General features: G+C 36.2%; 1 protein-coding gene across 3 annotated transcripts in view; it reads right to left on the minus strand.

Annotated features, from left to right (window-relative positions):
* Nucleotides 1-22,761, minus strand: part of NAA35 (N-alpha-acetyltransferase 35, NatC auxiliary subunit) — a 102,798-nt gene that overhangs the window by 21,117 nt on the left and 58,920 nt on the right. For all 3 annotated transcript variants that reach the window (XM_040450277.1, XM_040450278.1, XM_040450276.1), the window contains exons 12-14: nt 16,423-16,601; nt 12,266-12,325; nt 7,617-7,723 (exon numbers count right to left, since the gene is read on the minus strand). In XM_040450277.1, coding sequence (XP_040306211.1) covers nt 7,617-7,723; nt 12,266-12,325; nt 16,423-16,601 — 346 coding nt within the window. The remainder of the gene's footprint in view (nt 1-7,616; nt 7,724-12,265; nt 12,326-16,422; nt 16,602-22,761) is intronic.

Here is a 22,761-nt window from a genome sequence, read left to right on the forward strand (position 1 = left end):
CAAATAACCCAGTGAAGAAATGGGCAGAAAACATGAATAGACACTTCTCTAAAGAAGACATCCGGATGGCCAACAGGCACATGAAAAGATGTTCAGCGTCGCTCCTTATCAGGGAAATACAAATCAAAACCACACTCAGATATCACCTCACGCCAGTCAGAGGGGCCAAAATGAACAAATCAGGAGACTATAGATGCTGGAGAGGATGTGGAGAAACGGGAACCCTCTTGCACTGTCGGTGGGAATGCAAATTGGTGCAGCTGCTCTGGAAAGCAGTGTGGAGGTTCCTCAGAAAATTAAAAATAGAGCACTGCTAGGAATTTATCCAAGGGACACAGGAGTACTGATGCATAGGGGAACTTGAACATAGCAGTTCATAGCCAAATTATGGAAAGAGCCTAAATATCCATCAACTGATGAATGGATAAAGAAATTGTGGTTTATATACACAATGGAATACTACGTGGCAATGAGAAAAAATGAAATATGGCCTTTTGTAGCAACGTGGATGGAACTGGAGAGTGTGATGCTAAGTGAAATAAGCCATACAGAGAAAGACAGATACCATATGGTTTCACTCTTATGTGGATCCTGAGAAACTTAACAGGAACCCACGGGGGAGGGGGAGGAAAAAAGGAAAAAAAAAAAAAAAAAGAGGTTAGAGTGGGAGAGAGCCAAAGCATAAGAGACTGTTAAAAACTGAGAACAAACTGAGGGTTGATGGGGGGTGGGAGGGAGGAGAGGGTGGGTGATGGGTATTGAGGAGGGCACCTTTTGGGATGAGCACTGGGTGTTGTATGGAAACCAATTTGACAATAAATTTCATGTACTAAAATAAATAAATAAATAAATAAATAAATAAATAAATAAATAAATAAATAAAAGAACTGAAAAAGAAGGTAGAGAGTTTCCTTATTCAGTACCGGGAGACTCTATTTTTTTTTTTTTTTTTTTCTGCTCTGCCCATGTCCATGAATTCAGTGAGAGCAGAGCAATGATTTGAAGGTTACAAATATATCTAAGCAAGTAAGCAAGATCTGCAAATATGGAATCTTTGAACAATGAAGGTTGAACTGTAACTAACCCTAAATAAGTAATAATAAAAGTGCTAAAGGAGACTGTTAAATAGAAAAGGGAAAGATGCAAATCAGACAGACACTATTTCACACATATCAGATTGTCAAAAACTGAAGAGTCTGATTATGACAAAGCACAAAGTCTAAGAAAACTGGAATTCTTATACCCTGTTGTCTGGAATACAAATTGGTTAAATTATTTTGTAAAGCAATTTGGCAAAACTAGTGAAGTTGAAGATGCACATACCCTACGATCAGCAATTAATTCCAGTTCTAAGTATAGACAGCCTATGGGCACAAGGAGACATACTCAAAGAAGTTCACGACAGCACTGTTTTCAATAGTAATAAATTAGAAAGAACTTAAATGTCCATTTATAGAGAAGCAGCAAAACAAACTGCAACATATTCCAAGGGTGGATTTCAATGAACGAAGTCTCAAACCTGTTGATTTCAAAACCCTAATGTTGAATGAAAAAATCATGTTGCAAAAGGATGTATACAGTGTGACAACATTTATGTGAAGTCTAAAAACATATAAAATAAATGGATATATTATTTCTGGACACATATTTGGGTGAAGTGTATAAGCATTCATAAGAGACACAAACTGTAGTGCACAGTGGACACCTCTAGGACTAGAGGTGAAGGAAAGGACTGGATGGAGTGTTGTGGGGGGGGGGGGGTGCGGGGAGTTGGATTTGAAATGGCAGCCAGCAGTTCTCAGAATATGGCCCAGGTTCCCCCGGTGGGGGTGGTGACTTTGGGATGCTTTCTAGGGGACAAGGTCAAAACCATTCTCACAATAACATTAGGATGTTATTCGCCTTTGGTATTCCTTCTCTCACAAGTGTACGGTAAGTGTTTCCAGAGTCTACATGGCATGCGTTAACAGACTGAAAGCAGAAGCAGGTCAAAATGATTCAACTATCTTCTATTAGGACAGACAGAAAACAGATCTACAAAAATGTAAAACTGCCACTTTTATCACTAATTTTTCTTAAAAACATGGTTGTCTTCCACAAAAATGTTTCGATTAATGTAATGGGTTTCCTATTTTAAAAAATTAATAAATATTTTTAAAGTATTGTTTTAATTTCTAAAACAGTAGGTAGCAATACACATGACCCATATAAACAAAAGCTATCTCGGTCTTTAATAACTTTTAAGAATGTAAAGGGGTCCCAAGACAAAAAAGCTTAAGAACTGCTGATCTAGATGTATTTCTAATAATTTAATTCGTGAAAATTAGCTGCTCCTTGATATTCAAGCTCAGCTCTACTCTAGGACATGACGTTGCTGTCGGAAGCCCGACCCTGATTCTGCACAGCTCACTACCTCAGTTCACTCACGTTTCACCACATGCTTTCTATAACTATGCCCTAAGAGAACTATCTATCCCCTTTATCTTTCTACAAACTCACATTATGTATTTGTCTACTGTTCAGTCTCTCCCACTGGATGCGAGGTGCCTTGTTAGCAGGTGTGTTCTTCTCTTCCCTAGAACCCAAAAAGGTTCTGGCCTGGCAACAGCAAGTACTAATTTATTATATTTATTACATAAGGGAACTGATAAAATTTATAAATTCATATAAATATGCATTAAGTATTTATCAAATTTTATCAATTCTCAAAAAGGTGAATATATAAAAACCAAAGAAAAATATTGTTTAAATGGATGGTACTGTATGTCACTTATACAAATCTGAATACTGGATTTAATTACAAATTTTAAAATAATTTTTAAGTGTCTGTTTGCAGACGACATATTATGTAGAAAACCTAAGAATTCCATCAAAAATCTGTTGGACTACTTAACTGAGTAAAGCTGCAAGGTATAAAAAATCAATATACAAAAATCTGCTGTATTTCTATACAATGACAATAAACTATCAGAGAAATTAAGAAAGTAATCCCATGTATAAGAGCACCAAAAACAATAAAGTACTTAGGAATACATTTAACCAAGGAGGGGAAAGATCAATACACTTTTGAAAACTGTAAGACACTCATGAAAGAAACTGAAGACACAAATAAACAGAAAGATATTCTGTGCTTTTGGACTGGAAGAATATTGTTAGAGTTGATCCTTACTGAAATTCAAATAGCATGTTTCACAGATATAGAGAAAACAACCCCAGAATTTATATGGGACCCCAAACACTCTGAAAACAAAGCAATCTTGAGAAAGAACAAAAAAGCTGGAGGCATCACACTCCCAGATTTCAAACTATACTACCAAAGTGACAGTATTCAAAACAGAATATTATTGGCATAAAAACAGACACATAGATCAATAAAACAGAATAGAGAGCCTAGGGGGCAAAAAAAAGCATGCATATATGGTCAATTAACTTTTGACAAAGAAGCCAAGAATATACAATGGGGAAAAGACAGACTCTTCAATAAGTAATACTGGGAAAACTGGACAGCCACATGTAAAAGAAATGACATTGGACCCTTACACCATACACAAGAATCAAATAAAAATGGATTAAAGACCCACTTTTGTATGTAAGATCTGAAGTTTCTGGTGTATTAGAAGAAAACATAGGGGATCAAGATTTTTTGGTTTTGCACCAAAAGCAAAGGCAACAAAAGCAAAAATAAGCAGCGGGATTACGTCAAACTGAAAAGCTTCTGCTCAGCAAACAATCAACAAAATGAAAAAGCAACCTACAGAATGGGAGAAAATATTTGCAAACCACACGCCCAATAAAGGGTTAACCAGGGAAGGGCCAACAAAATCCTGAAAAAGAATGTAGCCAGAGGACATGTCTTAACAAGATATTAAAACTTAAGACAAAGCCACAATAATAAGAATCATCAAAAACAAAACAAAAAGAAAACACTATCATTGGAACTGGAAAAAAATTTCAATACATAAAAGATTTCCAAGTAAAATAAAGGTGGTCTTCTTTTAATCCAGTGGGAAATGATGGTTTATATTCTAAGTGATGTTCACCCAACAGACTACCTAGAAGGAAAATCAGGTTGAACTTCTATCTACACACCACTTAATCTTAAATGCACAAGAATAAAAATCTTTGGACAAAACCTTGAACAAAAATCTTTGGAAGTGACTAAAGGTACAACCTATGTGCTGGGGCAATTTACCTCCAACAAGAAACCTAAAATATTGGATAAAATTTAGTAGCAAAAACTACCACACAGAAGGCAAAAATTGTGATGCAAAAGAAAACTTAAGGAAAAAAAATCTGCAATGCCTATCACAAATGAAGGAGTTGAAAGATAATTTAGTGGACTTTAGTCAGGACTTGTATACTATGAGGAGCTATATACTGTATGATAGATACTATTGTTTAACAATGTATATTAGATACTCATAATGTACAAACAGCTCATATAAATTTTCCAAAAAAGTAAACCACTTAAAAGTTAATGGGCAAAGGATATAAACAATTCATAGAAAAGTATTTCTAAATGTTCAATAAATATTGTATTAAATCCTCAAATTAAAGTAACAATGAGATATTGTTTCCTGCTAAACACACTGGAAAAAATTAAAAGGAGTTAGGGAATGTGCACTCTCATATAACTGCTAACAGAAATACAAATTGTTACAATCTTTTAGAATGCAATCTGGTAATATCTATTATAAGTACACATGCCCCCATCCAGTAAACCCCAATGCACAGAATACATTCACATTATGATATATTTGGCAACCATTATAAAGAATTAATTGGATCTACATCAGATCATTTGAAACACAAATTCATGATGTACCTTTGAGTGGGGGAAAAAAAAGAATTTTAAAAACGAAAATTTTAAGAAAGCAATCCACAAAAAGTAATTAAAAGTTCATGATAAAAACAGCTTGTTTAACATGATCCCATTTACATAAAGTCAAATGTGTATCATACATCTATGTAGCACAGATCTAAGGGATCTAAGAGATCTATAGTGATGGTCATCAAAATGTTACCTCAAGGCTAAGACTTCAGGGGATTTTTATTATTTTTCACATTTTATGCACTGTCTAAACTTCAAACACGACCATATATTTATATAATAATATAAACATAATATTATATAATAATATAAACAACCAGCTTCTGGTTTTTTTTTTTAAAGCAACTTATTTACCTTCTTATTCCTTTCCTTCCCCTGCTGAATCAGTTGTCAAGTCCTATTAATTTTACCTCTGAAATGTTCCTCAGGTCTGTCTTCTTTATAATCCCAGAGTTTATTTATTTATTTTTTTATTTAAATTTTTTTTTTCAACGTTTATTTATTTTTGGGACAGAGAGAGACAGAGCATGAACGGGGGAGGGGCAGAGAGAGAGGGAGACACAGAATCGGAAACAGGCTCCAGGCTCTGAGCCATCAGCCCAGAGCCCGACGCGGGGCTCGAACTCACGGACCGCGAGATCGTGACCTGGCTGAAGTCGGACGCTTAACCGACTGCGCCACCCAGGCGCCCCTATAATCCCAGAGTTTAATCCTTTATCATTTCTTGCCTGTAGTACCGAATTAGCCTACCTCAACACTTTGCCTCCTTTATCACTACCAGTTTGTTTCCTGTTAAAAACTACGCACCATAAAAAAATACATACTATCCTATGCTAATTTCCTCCTAAAAACCTGAGCACTTCCTCACTGACCATAAAGACCAAATTTTACCAAAGCATTCAAAACTCGTAAGTCCCAAACTATCTTAACCATCCAAACTATCTTAACCATCCAACTGCCATTTATTTATTCACTCATTCAACAAAGATTCATCATGTGCTGTGTGCTAGACAGTGTTCTTGCATCTGTGATACATTAGTGAACAAAGAGCCAAAACGACCTGCCCTGACCTTGTAGAGTTCATATTCTAACGGGAGTGGGGGGAGGACGAGAGGGAAATAAAAAATGAACACAATGAAGAATTATGTAGTGTATATATACAGCACGTAAGCACAGTGAAGGAGCAAATTATACAGCAGGTAAGAAGATCGTTGTTACACGAGAGAGAACTACATACAGCCCAGTGCTGGGCTGAGGCAGGGGAGAGGTTGTACTTCTTAGGGGAGAGGTTGTCCTTCTTAAACAGTCTGATCAAAGCAGTCCTGACTGAGATGAAGTTAAACAGACTTGAAGGCAGTGAGGCAGTCAGTCTTGGGGATTTCTGAGTAAAATGTCCTCCACCTCAGACAATGTGTAAAGGTTGTAGGGTGAGAGTGAGCCTGTATGTTCCCGGAATAGCAAGGAGGGCAGTGTGGCTGATGGGGGGAGTGGGGTAAGAGATGAGGCCAGAGAGGCATCAGGACAGGAGTCTAGACCAGAGTGTATGGGACCTCCTAGGCTCAATCATAAGGACTGTGGCTTTTACTGTGAATGAAACAGGGAATATAAGCAACACTGAGGCTGCCTGGGAATTTACCTCCTCCCAGAGTCAGTCCTTAATGGACTCGTATGTGGGTAAATTCTCAGGCTCCTTTGTTTAATCCCTAACAACTCTGAGGTGCTACCCACACTATCTCCAGAGCTTCCCACCAGGACATAACCAGAGTTACTTTCCCTGAAGTATACCTCTGCACGTTTTTTTTTCCTTTGCATGTCCCACTTGCCGAAAACACCGCTGGTTTCTCCTGGGAACAGTTTTTTTTTTTTTTTTTTTCTTTTAAAGTTCATTTATTTATAAAGAGAGAGAAAGAAAGAGAGGGAGGGAGGGAGGGAGGGAGGGGCAGAGAGAGAAAGAGGGAAAATCTCAAGCAGGCTCCACACTGCCAGTGCAGAGCTCAATGAGGGGCTTGATCTCATGAAGTGTAAGATCATGACCTGAGCTGAGGTCAAGAGCTGGACGCTTAACTGACTGAGCCACCAGGCGCTGCTCCTGGGAACACTTTCTAAGTCTCAGGATCTGCTTCTGAGAAACCCAAGTTAAGAGAGGAAAAAGTTTTATGTGAGATGTGGCATGATTTATTCAACAAATTGAATGCTGAACCACTAACTGTTCCTCAAATACACAATTCATATGCTCATGTCTTTAGACATGCTGGTTTCTTTGCTAAGAAATAACAACACCTTTCTTCCGTCCCCTTTGGAAAAGCTTTATTCCTTTTCTAAAATGCCAACACAAATGATGATTTCTTGCTGTATGAAATCCTTTCCAGCCTCTTATTAAAGCAACATATTTCTATCAGAACATAACTTAAGAAATAATTATCTGCATTTTCTATTTTTATCTAGACTCAGATCATTAAGAGACCTTATCTGATTTTTTATAATTACTCCCAAAGTGCTTACCTAACACAGTGCTTTGCACACAGTAAGAATCAATGCAACTTACTGTATTTGATAATTCCTTGTAAGGTTTTCTTCTCATATTGAGCCTAATGTCAACCTCACAAAAACTTCAGTTTAAATCTAAACAATATGCAGCAGAAATCAATTAATTTTACTATGAATTATTTTTATTTTCTGCATGAAGATGTGATTCCAACAGTTTTTATGCCTTGGCTGTAAACGAGCACAGAGACCTGGGGCTTTTAAGAAATGTACACGCTATGAAAAGTCTCACAGTACTTACTTTGGGGAGAGCACCGGAGGACTGACAAAAGACCGAAGTGCATCTTTCACCATGTCTTGCATGAGATGGGTTCCAAAGACCTTTTTGTTATCCACCAGGAAAGTAGTCTTAAAACAAATGTTATGTATTAGTAATGCTGTCAAAATCTTGACATATTGTACATATAACTGTCATTACTGTGATATGAACACAACAGAAGAGATTAAAGCATAAAAACTTGGTGGAAATCAAGGAATCGCTACCTCCACAATGGGTTATTACTTGTTAATCTATATTTAAGATGTATTCTGATGAAGGTGTATAAAGAAAAAATACCTCTCAAGCCAAAGGCAATAATAGTGAACTAGTCAAAATGAGCTGACCAGGGACATCTGGGTGGCTCAGCTGGCTCTTGTTTCAACTCAGGACATGATTTCACAGGTTCATAATTGTGCCTGTGTCCAGCTCTGTGCGGACAGTGAGGAGTCTGCTTGGAATTCTCTCTCTCCCTCTCTCTCAAAAATAAATAAACTTAAAAAAACAAACCCCAAAATGAAATGACTAGTCTGAATACGTCAAATAAGCTAATATAGAAGAAAGAGGGCTTCATAAGTTATTAAACAGCAAATGGCTATAAATATTTAGTTGACAAACTTTGTCTCTAATGAACATTTTGGAATACACACTTCCTGAAATTGGAAAAATTATTTAATGATTAAATTTAAAATAAATTATTTAACAATAGTTTGCATTTCATTTTCTCCCCTTACTGACCTCAGCATATTTTAATATTTCCTATACTATCCCTTCTTTGATTTCCTAACCCATTTGGGTTGTTTCCAGTTTTGGGTGATCATGAAACAAATAGCTATAAACATTCGCATACAGGTTTCCAGGAGAAAACTGGGTTTCACTTTTCTTAGGTAAACATTAAGCAGGAGTGGGATTTGTACATTTAAGAATCTGCAAATTGTTTTACAAAGTGGTTGTAGCACTTCATGGAATTATCAGTAAATGCATCCTCACCAGCAATTGGTATTATCAGTTTTTCTTTCTTCTTTTTAAAAGATATTAGAAAAGAAAGATAGTGGTATTTCATTGTGGTTTTAATCTGCATACCCCTAGTACCAATTATGTTGAATATCTTAAAAAAACTAGGTTGTCTGTTTGTTAGGTTTATAAATTTCTTTGTATAATACAAGTCCTATGCTACACGTGATTTGCAAATATTTTCTCCCATTCTGTAGTCTCTTTTCATTTTAACAGTATCTTCCACAGACTTATACTTTTAAGTTGATCAACTGACCATTTTTTAAGAATTGTGTTTTTGGTGTCATACCTAAGAATACTCTGCCTTCTAAAGTCAAAGATTTCTCCTGTCTTTTCTTGTAAAAGTTTTATAGTCTTACATTTTAGATTTATGATGCATTCTAAGTCAATTTTTTTTTTGCATATGTCTGTCCAATTGTTCTTGCAACACTGTAAAAAATCCTGCTATGATTTTATTGAGACTGCTTTGAATCTATAGAACAATTTTGGGAAGAACATCTTAAAAATATTAATTCTTCCAATCCACAAACAAGGTATATACCTTTCCATTTATTTAGGTCTTTGACTTCTTTCACCAATACTGCTAGTTTTTCTGCATTGTCTACAAACAGGTATTAGATTTATATCTAAGTATTTTGTGGTTTTTTTTGAGATTATTGTAAATAGTACTGCTAAATTTTTGACTTCCCATTGTTCCCTGAAAGTATATAAGAATACAATTGTTTTTTGTATATTGACCTCATATCCTGTTCTCTTGTTAAACTCACCCATCTGGTCTAGGAACTTCTCTCAAAATTCTGGTGCTCTACACAGAAAATAATGTCTATAAAACGCTGATGATTTCTTCCCTGTTCAGCTGTATGCCTTTTGTTTCCTTTTCCTGCCTTTTTTCACTGGCTAAAATTTCCAATACAGATCTCCATCAACTTATAATGGGGTTACATCCCAAAACCCATTTTAAGTTGAATAAGCTGCAATGCATTCAATACATCTGAATACATACCGAACACCATAGCTTATAGCCTAGACTACTCTGAATGTGCTCAGAACACTTACATTAGCCTACTGTGGGGCAAAATCATCTAATACAAAGCCTATTTGATAATAAAGTGTTGAATACCTCCAGTAATTTATTGACTGCGATACCGAAAGTGAAAAACAGAATGGTTAAACGGGCTGTTTACCCTTGTGATTGTGTAGCTGAGTGGGAGCTGCAACTTGATGGTCAAGCCCAGGATCAGGAGAGAGTGTTATAATACACATTGCTAGCCCAGAAAAAGATCAAAATTCAAAATGCAAAGTATGGTTTCTACTGAATGGACATCACTTTCAGACTGTTACAAAGTCGATAAATCATAAATTGAACCATCTTAAGTCATGGGCCATCTGTAGTATGTTGAATAAGAGAGGAGTGAGAGAGCTGACATCCTCACTTTACTCCCAATCTTTGGAGGAAAGGATTTAATCTTTCATCACTAAGTATGACATTAGCTGCAAGTTTTTTGTATATACCCTATATCAGGTTAAGGGAAGCTTTCTTCTATTCCTAGTTTTGACGAGAGTTTTTGTCATGAATGGATGCTGACTTTTGTCAAATGCTTTTCCTGAATGTACTGAGACTTTACTTTTTTTTTAATTTTTCTAATGTTTATTATTTTTAAGAGAGAGAGAGAGACAGAGACAGAGACAAGGTGTAAGTGGGGGAGAGGCAGAGAGAGCTGGAGACACAGAATCCAAAGCAGGCTCCAGGCTCTGAGCTGTCAGCACAGAGCTGGACGCAGGGCTCTAACTCATGAACCGTGAGATCATGACGTGAGCCAAAGTTGGAGGCTTAACCGACTGAGCCACCCAGGCGCCCCATGAGACTTTGATCGTATGGTGGATTACACTGTTTTTTTTTTTTTTAATGTTTATTTAAAAAACAAATTTAAAAAATAAATTTAAATTTAAAAATTTAAATAAAAAATGTTTATTGAAAAACAGAGTGAGCGCAAGCAGGGGAGGGGCAGAGACAGACTCCCAACCAGGCTCCATACTCCTTGCAGAGCCCAAAGTAGGGCTCAATCTCATGACCAGGAGATCAGGACTGGAACCGAAAACAAGAGCCGGACGCTTAACTGACTGAGCCACCCAGGTGCCCCTACATGGACTGATTTTCAAAGGTTGAACCAGGCTTGCATTTTTGGGATAAAGCCCATTTGGTCATGATGTATTATCTTTTTTTTTATATATTGCTGAATTTGATATCATAATACTTTAAGGTGGTTCTATCTATGCTCATAAGGGATACTGGCCTGTAATTTTCCATGCTTTTAATGTCTTTGGTTTTGCTACTGAGATAATGCTGGCTTTATTATGTATATTGTTGCCTCTTCTATTTTTTGGAACAGACTGTACAGAATTGACCTGGAATTTTCTCTGTTGGAAGGTATTAAACTATGAATTCAATTTAACAGATGTAGGATCATTCAAGTTCTCTGTTTCTTCATGAGTTTTGATAGTGTCCTTCAAGAAATTGGTCCATTTTATCTATGATTTTGAATTTATGGACACAGAGTTGTTTATAATATTTCCCATATATCCTTTTACAGACCCTTTTGGAGTCTGCAGTGGTCCTTTCTTTTTTCATTTGTGATATTATTCATCTGTACTATACCTTGTTTTTTTTGTTCTGCCTGGTTAGAGGTTCTTCAATTTTACTGATATGTTCAAAAGAATCAGGATTTTAGTTACATTAATTTTCTTTACTGTTTACCTGTTTCCTATTTTACTGATATCTGCTTTTATCTATAGTATTTCTTTTCTTCTGCCTGCTTTGAGTTTCATTTGCTCTTTTTTTTTTTTTTAAAGCAGAAGCTTAAATTTTCAGAGCTTTCTTTTTAAAAAAATTTAATTGAAGTATAGTTGACATACAGTATTATATTAGTTTCAGATGTAGAACACAGTGATTCGACAATTCTATATACCAGGAAATGCTCACCATGGCAAGTGCAGTTACCATCTGTCACCAAAGTTATTACAATACTATTGACTATATTCCACATCCTGTACTTTTCACCCCTGTGACCTATTTATTTTATAACTGGAAGTTTGTATCTCTTAATCCCCTTCACTTATTTCACTCATTCCCCTATCTCCAACCCCTCTGGCAACCATTTTCTTTTTTTTCTCATATAAACATCTAATCCTATAAATTTTCCTCTAAGCACTGCTTCAGTTATACCCCACAGAATCTGTATGTTATATTTTCATTTTTATTCAGTTCAAAATATTTTCAAATTATCCTCAAGACTTCTTCTTTGGCTCAAGGGTTGTTTAGAAGTGTGTTAATTTCCAAATATTTGGAAAATATTTATGGATTACTAGTTTCATTGCAAAATAGTCAGAGAGCATACTTTGTATGATTTCAACTGATTTTAAATTATTAAGGTTTGTTTTATAGTCCAGCATATGGTCTTGGTGAATGTCTAATATTCCAATATTTCTATCACAAAAATATAACACTAACTGTTGAACATCCTTTAAAAGCATCTACTTTTGTTCCAGCAATCAATAAAACAATGTCGACACACAAATAATTTGATGTTTAAAGAAGTATTTCAATACTATGTAGAACTTACTTGTAATAGAGATCTTGAAAGAACACAAGGAGATTGTTCACTAAATTCACAGAAAAAATCCTGATACACACAGAAAAAGTAATGTCATTAATAGATTAATAAAAGCCAGAAATGTTTTATTTAGCATGCAATTTTTATCAGACCTTCTGCAAATTAAATACTAGTAGAATTAAAATATGACAAAGAGCTAAGAATCATTTCTATAGGAATTGTCTAATTGTATCAATAGGACGATGGAGGATTTTGGAGCCTAATTTTTTTTTAACTGAACAACAGTCAATTGTGTATACAAATATTATGTATGCACACCATGAAAATAATAGTACCAATAATAATTTCCTAACTAATGGTAGAAGTTTACTTCCTACTTCACAGAAATAAATACCACGTAACCAGGCCAACTGGATTCATATAACTGTTCCTGAAAGATATGCTTAGAAAATTATATATGGGTTTATACATAGATAAAAGAAAAAAGCTAAGAAAATACACTAAAATGTTAACTTCTGTAGATTATATAGGGTAGTAGTTACCTATCATTTTCATATTTTTCTGTATTTTCCAGACTCATGATCCTCATTTTAAAGGGGTGCTCTGCCAAATCCTACCAAGTTTCTCTGGTCAATTCACTTTAACAATTAACTTTTATACCTTGCTCACACTTTTCAAAGTGAATGTTCTCCACCACAGATGTCCTCCCATTTAACATTACAAAGAAAATTAAGTCATCTATCCAGCAGGCAATCCTCTGCTTCAGCCTCTGAATGTTATTACTGAACCCACATTTGTACCTAGATCCTACCTTGCCCACTTTAACAACGGAGGACCCCCAACTTGTACTACACACTGCATTCCTTTTGGTCTTATCAGAACATTACACATGGTCAATAATCCATCCTTGTTTTCCCCTGATATTTAAGTTCTCCCTTTCTGCCATATCCTCCCCACCTACATTTAAGTAAAATTTTCTCCCATCTTTAAAAAGAAAAATACTGTCACATGCTCCCACTTTTCACTCTTAACCACTGCCTTCTCAGCCAAACTTTCTAAAGGAGTTGGCTGCATCATCTCTCCTTATTCAAAGGCCCCCCTCATCAACACATGCTAGCCTGGCTCTTCACTCTAGTCACCACTGTTGTCTGACACCAAATCCAATCAACATCTGTTTTGGACTTTATTCACCTCTTTCATCTGACCTCTCAGCAGTATGTGACAGGACTTCCTTCTTGAAAAACCTTTTAACTGACTTCCATGAGTTTCTTCCTCTGTGGTCACTTCTCAGTCTGCTCTGTAGGTTCAAAGTTTAGTTCCAGACTATTTTTCTTTTCTCAAGCTATATACTTTTTCCCTCACAATCGTCTCCGTATTCATGCTTCCTTTGATTACTACTTGTAATAGTTCCAAAATTATATATTGAACACAGACTTCTAAGTTCTATCCATATAATCAATACCTAATTCAATATCTCTACATAAATATTTCAAACGTACCTCAAAATCGGCCTTACTAAGACACTCAGTTGACTAAGGGTCTTTGAATTTCCCCATTTCGGTAAGCAGCACCAGTGTGTATCAAGATTTGCAAGTCAGAAACCCTGGGCCTTCCTGAAAGCTCTCTCATGTCCCATATTTTAATTCATCACCAATATGCTATCAATTTTAGTTCATACATAGCTCTAACTCTGACAACCTCATGTCACCTCCCTGCCATCCTTCTATTCTCTCTCCCTTGAACTGCAGTAACGGTCTCTTAATTTATTATCCCCCTGTGTTTACTCTGTTCCTTTCCAATCTTTTCTCTACAGTCAACCACATCTCCCAAACTGTTAATCCATTTATTTAACTGCCCCACCCATATTCACCCATGTGAAAATGCAGAAACATGCAGACCATAAACTACAGTCATAACTGACATCTTGATATTTGTTATTCCAGTATTTGAAAAACTGAACTTCGCTGTGTCTGACCATCACTTCTGTGTGACAATGTATAAAATGGGTAAAGCATTTTTGAAACAGGACTTGACATTCACGAACATTTCCTTATGTCAATATTTTTCTATAACATGCTTTTTAACAGCACTGTGGCATATATCCTACACATACCCATAGGATGGATAGTGGTATCACCAGTGTTTCTAGTTTTTCAAGATTACAAATGATGACGCACCAAATACCTCTTTAGTTCATCTTCGCAACATATCTTAGATGATTTTATTATGCTAAATCTCTAGAATGGGAGTTGCTGGGTCAGGATATACACTATTTTTAAAACTTCTGAGAGAGACAGCCACAGGAGTATAGGAGAGCTACTATTTCCCTCCATCAACATTAAATATTGCTATACTTTTCAATCTAGTTATTATAAACTGCATTTCTTCAATTACTAGTAAGGTTATACCTTTTTCACATTTACTTCCTTTTCAGTGTGTATGCTCATGTCCTTTCCCAATTTTCCACTGAGATGTACTCCTTATCTGAACAGTGACCGGTTTCTTAGGCAGAACTACCAGACTGTTTGGTTCCTTCTCCCTCTAACCTTAATCTTTTCCTCTATTCTTAGACTCAACTACTCCCTACCTCCCCTCATCCCACAACAGGTATTCCTGTCCCAAGTGCTCCAGGGAGCCAGATTCTTCTCCTTCTATGCCCTCTTCATGTCCAGTGCTGGAAGTGCAGGCCTGACTCCCCCAGCTATGCTGTGTCATTCAGCATTCAACTTTCTGACAAGGCAATCCATAACTTTCTGCCAGAATGTCAAATTCCACCTGTTGCATTATTCTTATTCCAACTCACATTGATCAATTTCTTTTCAAAAATCTTACAATTAATCTGAACACAAATATACATTTACATAATTAAGAATCAAAAAAGGAGATATAGCAGAAGAATAAGAAAGTCTCTAACTCCTGATATGCCACTAACCAATCATCTATTTTGGTTACAAGCCCTCTAAGCCTTAACTTTGTTTACCTATACGATGAACTATAAAATGAACTGGGTTATGTCTATGATCTTTTCAACCTTTAAGATTCCATGATTCTTATGACAGAATAAGGAAAAAACTACAAAAAGAAAAAAAAAAAAAAGAAAACAGAAATGGGGTAACAAAGACACAAACAGGGGAAGTTTCACTAAGCAATGAAGACTCATACTGGTGTTAATGACAAAGAATTAGAAGGGAAAACAAAGTTATTACAAGAAAAAGCATAAACAAAAGCACAAATCTTTGCTGACCATGAAAAAATATATTCCAGAGGCTGCTGCTCAATTCCAGGAATGTAAATGAGATAATAATCATCTCCAGGAATACAGGAACAGAAGCAGCCTAGAACCAACAAGGAAGACCTCACAGGGAAAATGACATGGGCTAGGAATTACGTATCTCTATGCAGAGTTGTGCAAAATAAATTAGTGTGCTTATGTCTAAATAACAACAGTATTAGTCTGCATATTTTCTACCTTCCTAACATTGCTTTTCTATATTTTAACCCATAAAGAAGATTAATCCAAAATATGTAAAAATGTATATACTCTTCAACCCAGTAGCTTCATGGTTTAGGATTATAACTTAAGGAAGAAGGAAGCAGATGATACAAAGGTCTACCTACAAAAATGTTCACATTAGTATCGTTTATAACATTAAAACGCTGAAAAGGGCCTCACTATAATATGAATGAACTGGAAAAAATTGTGATCTATGTTTACAATGGAATACCATGTAGCCAATTGAATAATATAGAAATATGTTTATTTGTTGACATGAAAAGAAAGATGTTCATGATATAGAGATTAGTGATGAAAGCAGGTTAACAAGCACCACAATCTAATTTTTATATGAAAATATACATGTATACATGCATGTACATACGTATGTGTATACACACAAAAGTTTTGAAGACAGAATCCAGGGTTTAAATCCCCATTCTTCAAACTTGGGTGAATTATCTAAACTTCAGTCTTTTAATCTCTAAGATGGATAGTATATAATCCTTGTGAAGATTAAATAGAAAAATACACACAATACACATACAACACTTAATCCTCCAGCTATCAAAGAAAGCAAACAATATTATTTATCCATGGGACAGTCTAAAAAGTGATAAACTATTCTGTTGTTCAATCAAAATCATAATCCAAAGCAGAGATTTGTACTTACCAGAATACAATGTAAATTTGTTAAATTGACCACCTCACAAACAGTTTTTATTCTATCTATTAATCTTGCAAAATAGTTGACCATTTCTTCCCTTTTAATTATTTTTGCATATCGAGGGAAGGTAGGTGGAAGTAGCCTCTGGTTAACAAGGGGTTCAAAACCCATCATAATTGGATGATCTAAAAAGAAAAAAAGTAAGATTTTTCAATGTTTTGCTGAACTTTAATCCTCAAATACTAGTAAATATGAAAAGAGGCCAATTTCAAAAGCATCTGCAAATTCTTGTGACAGTATTTTCTAAATGAATTTTATAATTTACACATATCTACACATGTGCATTTTTAAAAATGAGATAAGCAGATTTAATAACCTGAAAATTGTACTTCCCATCTACAAGTAATCGGCAGTAGTGATGGAAAGGGGTTGCTACCTCAAAATTAACTACAAGTCATGAATAAGATAAAATAGGGTGAATATATTCCCTCAAAAAAAAAAAAGGCAATGCTGTATTAACTATGAGATTGTGAAAAGGTAAAATGGGAACATAAATTTTGGCTGTCTTCCCTTCAATTACTGAACAGCAGAATCAACTCAAACTTAGCTACATAATAATAATGCAAACTTAGCTCCCACCCCAATGAATCTGGAATGCATTTGACACTGACATTAATTATAGAAATTCACAGTGCTTTAATGAAAATAACCCATTACAAAAGACCTAAGGGTGACTTCCTCTTTCCCATTTTCTGTCCACTGGTGACACCACTTTTCACACTAGCGCAAGGCTCCAAACTAAGTCTCTGTCAACTTGTAATCTAAAATGAGGAAGTATATAAAGTGAGAATTAAGAATCTGGGATTCAGGGGCGCCTGGGTGGCTCAGTCAGTTAAGCATCTGACTTCGGCTCAGGTCATGATCTCGCAGTCTGTGAGTTTGAGCCCCGCATCGGGCTCTTTGCTGACAGATCTGGAGACTGCTTCAGATTCTGTGTCTCCCTCTCTCTGCCCCTCTCCCACTCATGCTCTGTCTCTTTCTCTCAAAAATAAATAAACTTAAATTAAAAAAAAAAAAAAAGAATTTGGGTTTCAAAGTTCTCTTGCTGTACTACAAATAGGCTATAAACTAAGAAAAAATAAAATAGCTTCAGATGTTAATGAAAGATAAAATTAAGCTAAGCAAGCATCATTATTAAAATTAAAAGCAAGACTGATACTTAACCAAATCATAGTAACGCTCTGTGACATACATAATTATTCCTGAATATCAAGCAAATAAAGATGTTCCCCAGGATTTCTGGCCTTCTTCCTTTCCTCCATACTTAAGTCCTCCCTGGTTGAAGGTATTTATTGTTATATAAATTTCAGTTTAACTAACGTCTTCCAGGCTAAAATCGTTAGCCCACAATCTTTCTTCTGAGCTCCAAATCGGATTTCTAACTGTATGATGGACATTTCTACCTTGGTTCCCCACCTCATGTCAAAAGGCCCATGTCCAAAAACTGCCATGATCTTGCCCCAAACACTGCACCTCTTTATATTCCTTGTAGTCCCTTTCTCAGTAAAATGACCCACTGCCCTTACAATTGCTTAGGCCAGAAACCTCCTTGTCTGCTTTATTTAATCAGTGCGTAAGTCTTAAAGTAGTCTACATCCTAACATCCACTGACCATCCCCCCCTTCACTCTTTTTTTTTAAGTTCACTTATTTATTTTGAGAGAGACAAAGACAGTGTGAGTGGGGGAGGGGCAGAGAGAGACAGAATCCCAAACAGGCTCCACGCTGTCAGTGTGTGAAAAGTGAGGGAGATGATTCATTTTCAGAAATACCAAATAAAAGCTGTGCTGTCTAGTTAACGGTAGGTTTACAGACTATTGGAAATATGTATGAACCCCCCTCCCCCAGCCCCCACCCCAACAGTAGAGTCCCAAACCCTTAGACATTTCACTTCTGGTTCTTCCCCTCTCCATTTTGTGGGCTCATTTTTGCTCATGAGCATGAGCCATAGAACAAAGGGAGGGGGGCACTGAAAGTCTCTGCATCACCTCAGGGAATAAATTTGCTCTAATCAGACTACTTTTTGCCTTACATGGGCAAAGGCCATGTCTGGGTAAGTCTGTAGCCTCTGTAGTGCTCAGCCAATGAGGAACAAAGGGAGGGACTTACATGCTAGGAGATAAAATGTCTGCTGTGACTGCCCCGAGTGTGCCTGTCCATCAGACACCAGTTCTTGCAGGAACCTTGATTAAAGCCTCACTTCACTGTGCTCCCAGTCTCTGCATCCCTCCTTTATTGGATCAGTGGGCTTATTTCTCACAAGTGTGGAGCCTGACACGGCATTTGAACTCAAGAAACCATGAGATCATAACCTAAGCTGAAGCCAAGAGTCACCAAGACACTTGACTGAGCCAACCAGATGCCCCTCCCCACTCTTCACTTTTACTACCACTATAAAAGCCTAACTCATTCCCCTACACTGAATGTTCCCTCATTAATTAATCCTATATGCTGCCACGTCAATTGTTTTATCTAAAATTACAACCTGATTTCATTCTCCTAATCCAAAAATTCTGTTGACTCCCTGTTATATACAGTACAAAGTGTCTGACAGGGCACTGGAAGGTACTTTACAATTTCCTGTCACTCCTGTAGGGAAAAAAAAAATCTGTATTCCAATGGAAAACTATGCATTGTCAGATTAATTCAAGGCAGCTATTTTACAAATCTACAAATGGTAGGTAACTGACAGAAGACATGCAAAGACTCACCTGACTTCCTCCCAACTCTACAGAAGAGTTCTGCCTCCAATTATAATTTATTTCAACATTCTGATGCTTCATATAAAATTGAAAGTTTTAAAACTTTTCTATCTAGTTATTTCACTGAATGAGTTTAATAAAATCCTAAACACATGTTCACTGTTGTATCTGTCGGACAGTCACAGTTCTTTTTACTTTTTTCTGAAAATCATCTTTTACCACACTCTATTCCCTAAACACCATAAACTATAATCAAGCACAATGACTTGGAAGTATCATGCTCTTTATGCCTCTTTACTTAGACAGTAACTATTCTTTCTGCCTATAAAGTCTACCCCTTATTCTTAGCCTGAGAGATCTGCGATAGCTTCAGTTCCCTCTCTTGCTTAGTCCTCCCCCAAGTATTGTGTACAAAGGCTGCTAAGTGTAATCCATGTGCGATTACGTCATTTCTCCCTGGTTCTTTTGAAAGCAATAACTGGCTTGTGTCCCAAACACCGAAATACCTGGCTTATTACAGGCAATGGATACATGCTTTCTGAATGACAAGATTTGCATACTCAAAATAAAATGAAAGACTGTTACCACTATAAAGAACAGTTGGAATTTCTCATTTACAACATTTCATTTAAAACCAAGGTAAATGTAGTAATGAGGATGCTGCAAGAAGCTTTGTTACCATACCAATACATTTTGGGATTTAATAATAAATGCACAGAATCTAAATACATAATAAATAGTACATTAAATAGTACATTATCCTTATTATCCTTATTTTCCCTGAAAGCATGCTAATTTTCATCTGAAATTATTACCCAGAAATATTCTTTTTAAGGCTTATTTACTTTCATTACTATTTTTTTAAGTTTACTTATTTATTTTGAGAGACAGACAACACATGTGAGTGCAAAGAGGGGAGGGGCAGAGACAGAATCTCAAGCAGGATCCACACTATCAGCCAAGAGCCTGACGTGGGGCTTGAACTCACGAACACTGAGATCATAACATGAGCCGAAATCAAGATGCTTAACTGACTGAGCCACCCAGGTGCCCCTATTTATTTACTTCTGAGAGAGAAAGAGCATGCATGCAAGTGCACAAGCAGGGGAGGGGGACGGACGGACACACACACACACACACACACACACACACACACACACAGGGAGGGCAGGAGAGAATCCCAAGCAGGCTCTGTGCTCAGCGTGGAGCCCCATGCACAGCTTGAGCCCACGACCATGAGATGGCGATGTGAGCCTAAATCAAGAGTCAGACACTTAACCGACTGAGCCACCCAGGTGCCCCAATATTCTTATTCTTAATACACATATTTTAAGGTTTTAAACCACACTTAGAAGATATAGCCACTCATGAAAGTCTACACTACCATGAAAAGAAGGAAATATTAATGGGAAATGGATACCACATACAGTATGTTTTTCATTACATTTTTATACAAATTTAAAAATGCAACATACAGCATCCCTGACCTCTACCCACTAGATGCTAGTAGAATCCCCACAATTGGGAAGACCAAAAATGGGTCCGGACATTGCCAAATGTCCCAGGAAGCCCCAGTTGAGAAACACGGGTCTAGACAAATACAATAAGCAAATTTAATTCAGTGTGGATAAGCTCAGGATGTAACAAGAGCATCTAATCCATGGTAAAATTAGACGAAAGACTGACAAGAGTAAAATCTAAGGAAAGACTCAAATGATATTAGTAAAATATTAGTCAGAAAAAAGTATTCCAAGCATATCAAAAGCCTAGAGGACAGAGAATATAGCTCCTGTTCTTTTTTCCATAAGGCACTGTAACTTTCCAAGTTGTAATTTCTCCACTCTCAGGGAGTAAAAATATATGCATCTGAACAGAAAGGGGACAAAGTCCGTATGCATAAAGCTAGAAGTTACCTGTATGCTTCTCTCCATTTTCCACATATATTTAAACTCTTCTCCCCACCCCCCATTTCTCTGGACCTAGTCCTCGTTAATGGTTAAAATGATTCCTAGTAACTATTTTTATGTCTCAGCTGTTGCCGAATCTCATGCATAAGAACTCTGTGACTGTCCTATAGACATGGTAACCCATCTGAACAGAGAAGAACAGAAGTGCTGAGGTAGAAAAGACTGAAGAAGCTGCTCAGAACAGAGAGCAGTTGAGCAGGAGAGGGGCTAAGAGTAAAGTGGGAGTTTGCACCTGGTTTCATGTCAACCTAACCTATGAAGTGTTACAAGAAGTTTTACCACATCCAAACCTCTCCTGGAATAAAATGCTCTAACATTTTCTCACTATACATCATGTATCTTCTCTACCACAATTTACCTCACACTGTCTTCTGTTAAAATAACCTGAAGAACCTTTACTAAATGAGTCTGAAAAAAAGGTAATTCACATTACTTTCCACCCAGTGTGGGCTATGCTTAATCAAGTTTTCCTGATTTGAACTGGACAAACCAGATACTTCTAGTCTCTTTTCCGATGTTCCAAGTCTGCAGATGTACAAAAAATTATCTTGGTTTTCCAGTTAAAATATTTCATACATAAAATGCTTCCTAGTACAAGAATGCCAAATAAGAGGATTTTCCCCTCCCACTAGGACTCTTTTAAAAACAAAGTAATAAAGTCTAATTGCTACTTTCAAAACATACAGCACACTGGATCAGAGTGTTTTAGATGACTAAAATTCTTGTTTGATAACCGGTCATTATCAATAGCAGAAAAGAACTACAAATAGTACAAGGTTCTTAGGTCAAAGATTTACAGTAACAATGTACTTTAATTTAACAAACTAAATTATCCTAAAATTAATTAGATGCCATAATTAAAGATCCAGAAATATATTAGTCAAGTGATAGAGATAACATATCATTTTTCAGACATCTCTCCCCAAGGTTACATAGACAGTGTAGACTTCCTGAAACAAGTTTTGGATGCTCTGAAGTTGGAAGGAATTCTAGAAAACAATGCAGAAGCTGCTAAGGATTTGTTAAGTGATGCTGCACTTCTTGTCTACATGATTTCCTTTTATAAAATGATTAACATTATGTTATGTGAAACAAGGCAGACAAAAAGGACAAATCTTGTATGACCCCACTTACATACAACAAAAAGCAAGTCTCCAGAGCAGAAATAAATGGAGACCCCATTCCCCCCATAACAGAAAACATCAATGAAATTAACAGCTGGTTTTTTAAAAAGATACACAAAACCAAGAAACATTTAACTATACAATCTTTATCTTTTTATTGGAAATTTTAGTCCATTTACATTTAAAGTAACTACTGACAGTTACAGACTTACCATTTGTTATTTTGTTAATTGTGTTCTATTTTGGAATTCCTATGTTCCTTTTTTTCCTTGTTCTCTCCCATTGGTATTTGGTGATTTTCTATAATGATATGCTCTGATTTCCTTTCTCTTTACACTTTGTATTTCTACTATAGGTTTTTGCTTTGTGGTTACCACAAGGTTTGCAAAAAACATATATGTAACAGTCTATTTTAAGTTGATAATAACTTCAAACACATAACAAAACTTCCACCCCCATTTCGTTTTTGATGTCACAATCAGCATCTTTTCAC

The sequence above is a fragment of the Herpailurus yagouaroundi genome, unplaced genomic scaffold (assembly GCF_014898765.1).
Source record: "Herpailurus yagouaroundi ecotype Mexico unplaced genomic scaffold, PumYag 201, whole genome shotgun sequence".
Lineage (NCBI taxonomy): Eukaryota > Metazoa > Chordata > Mammalia > Carnivora > Felidae > Herpailurus > Herpailurus yagouaroundi.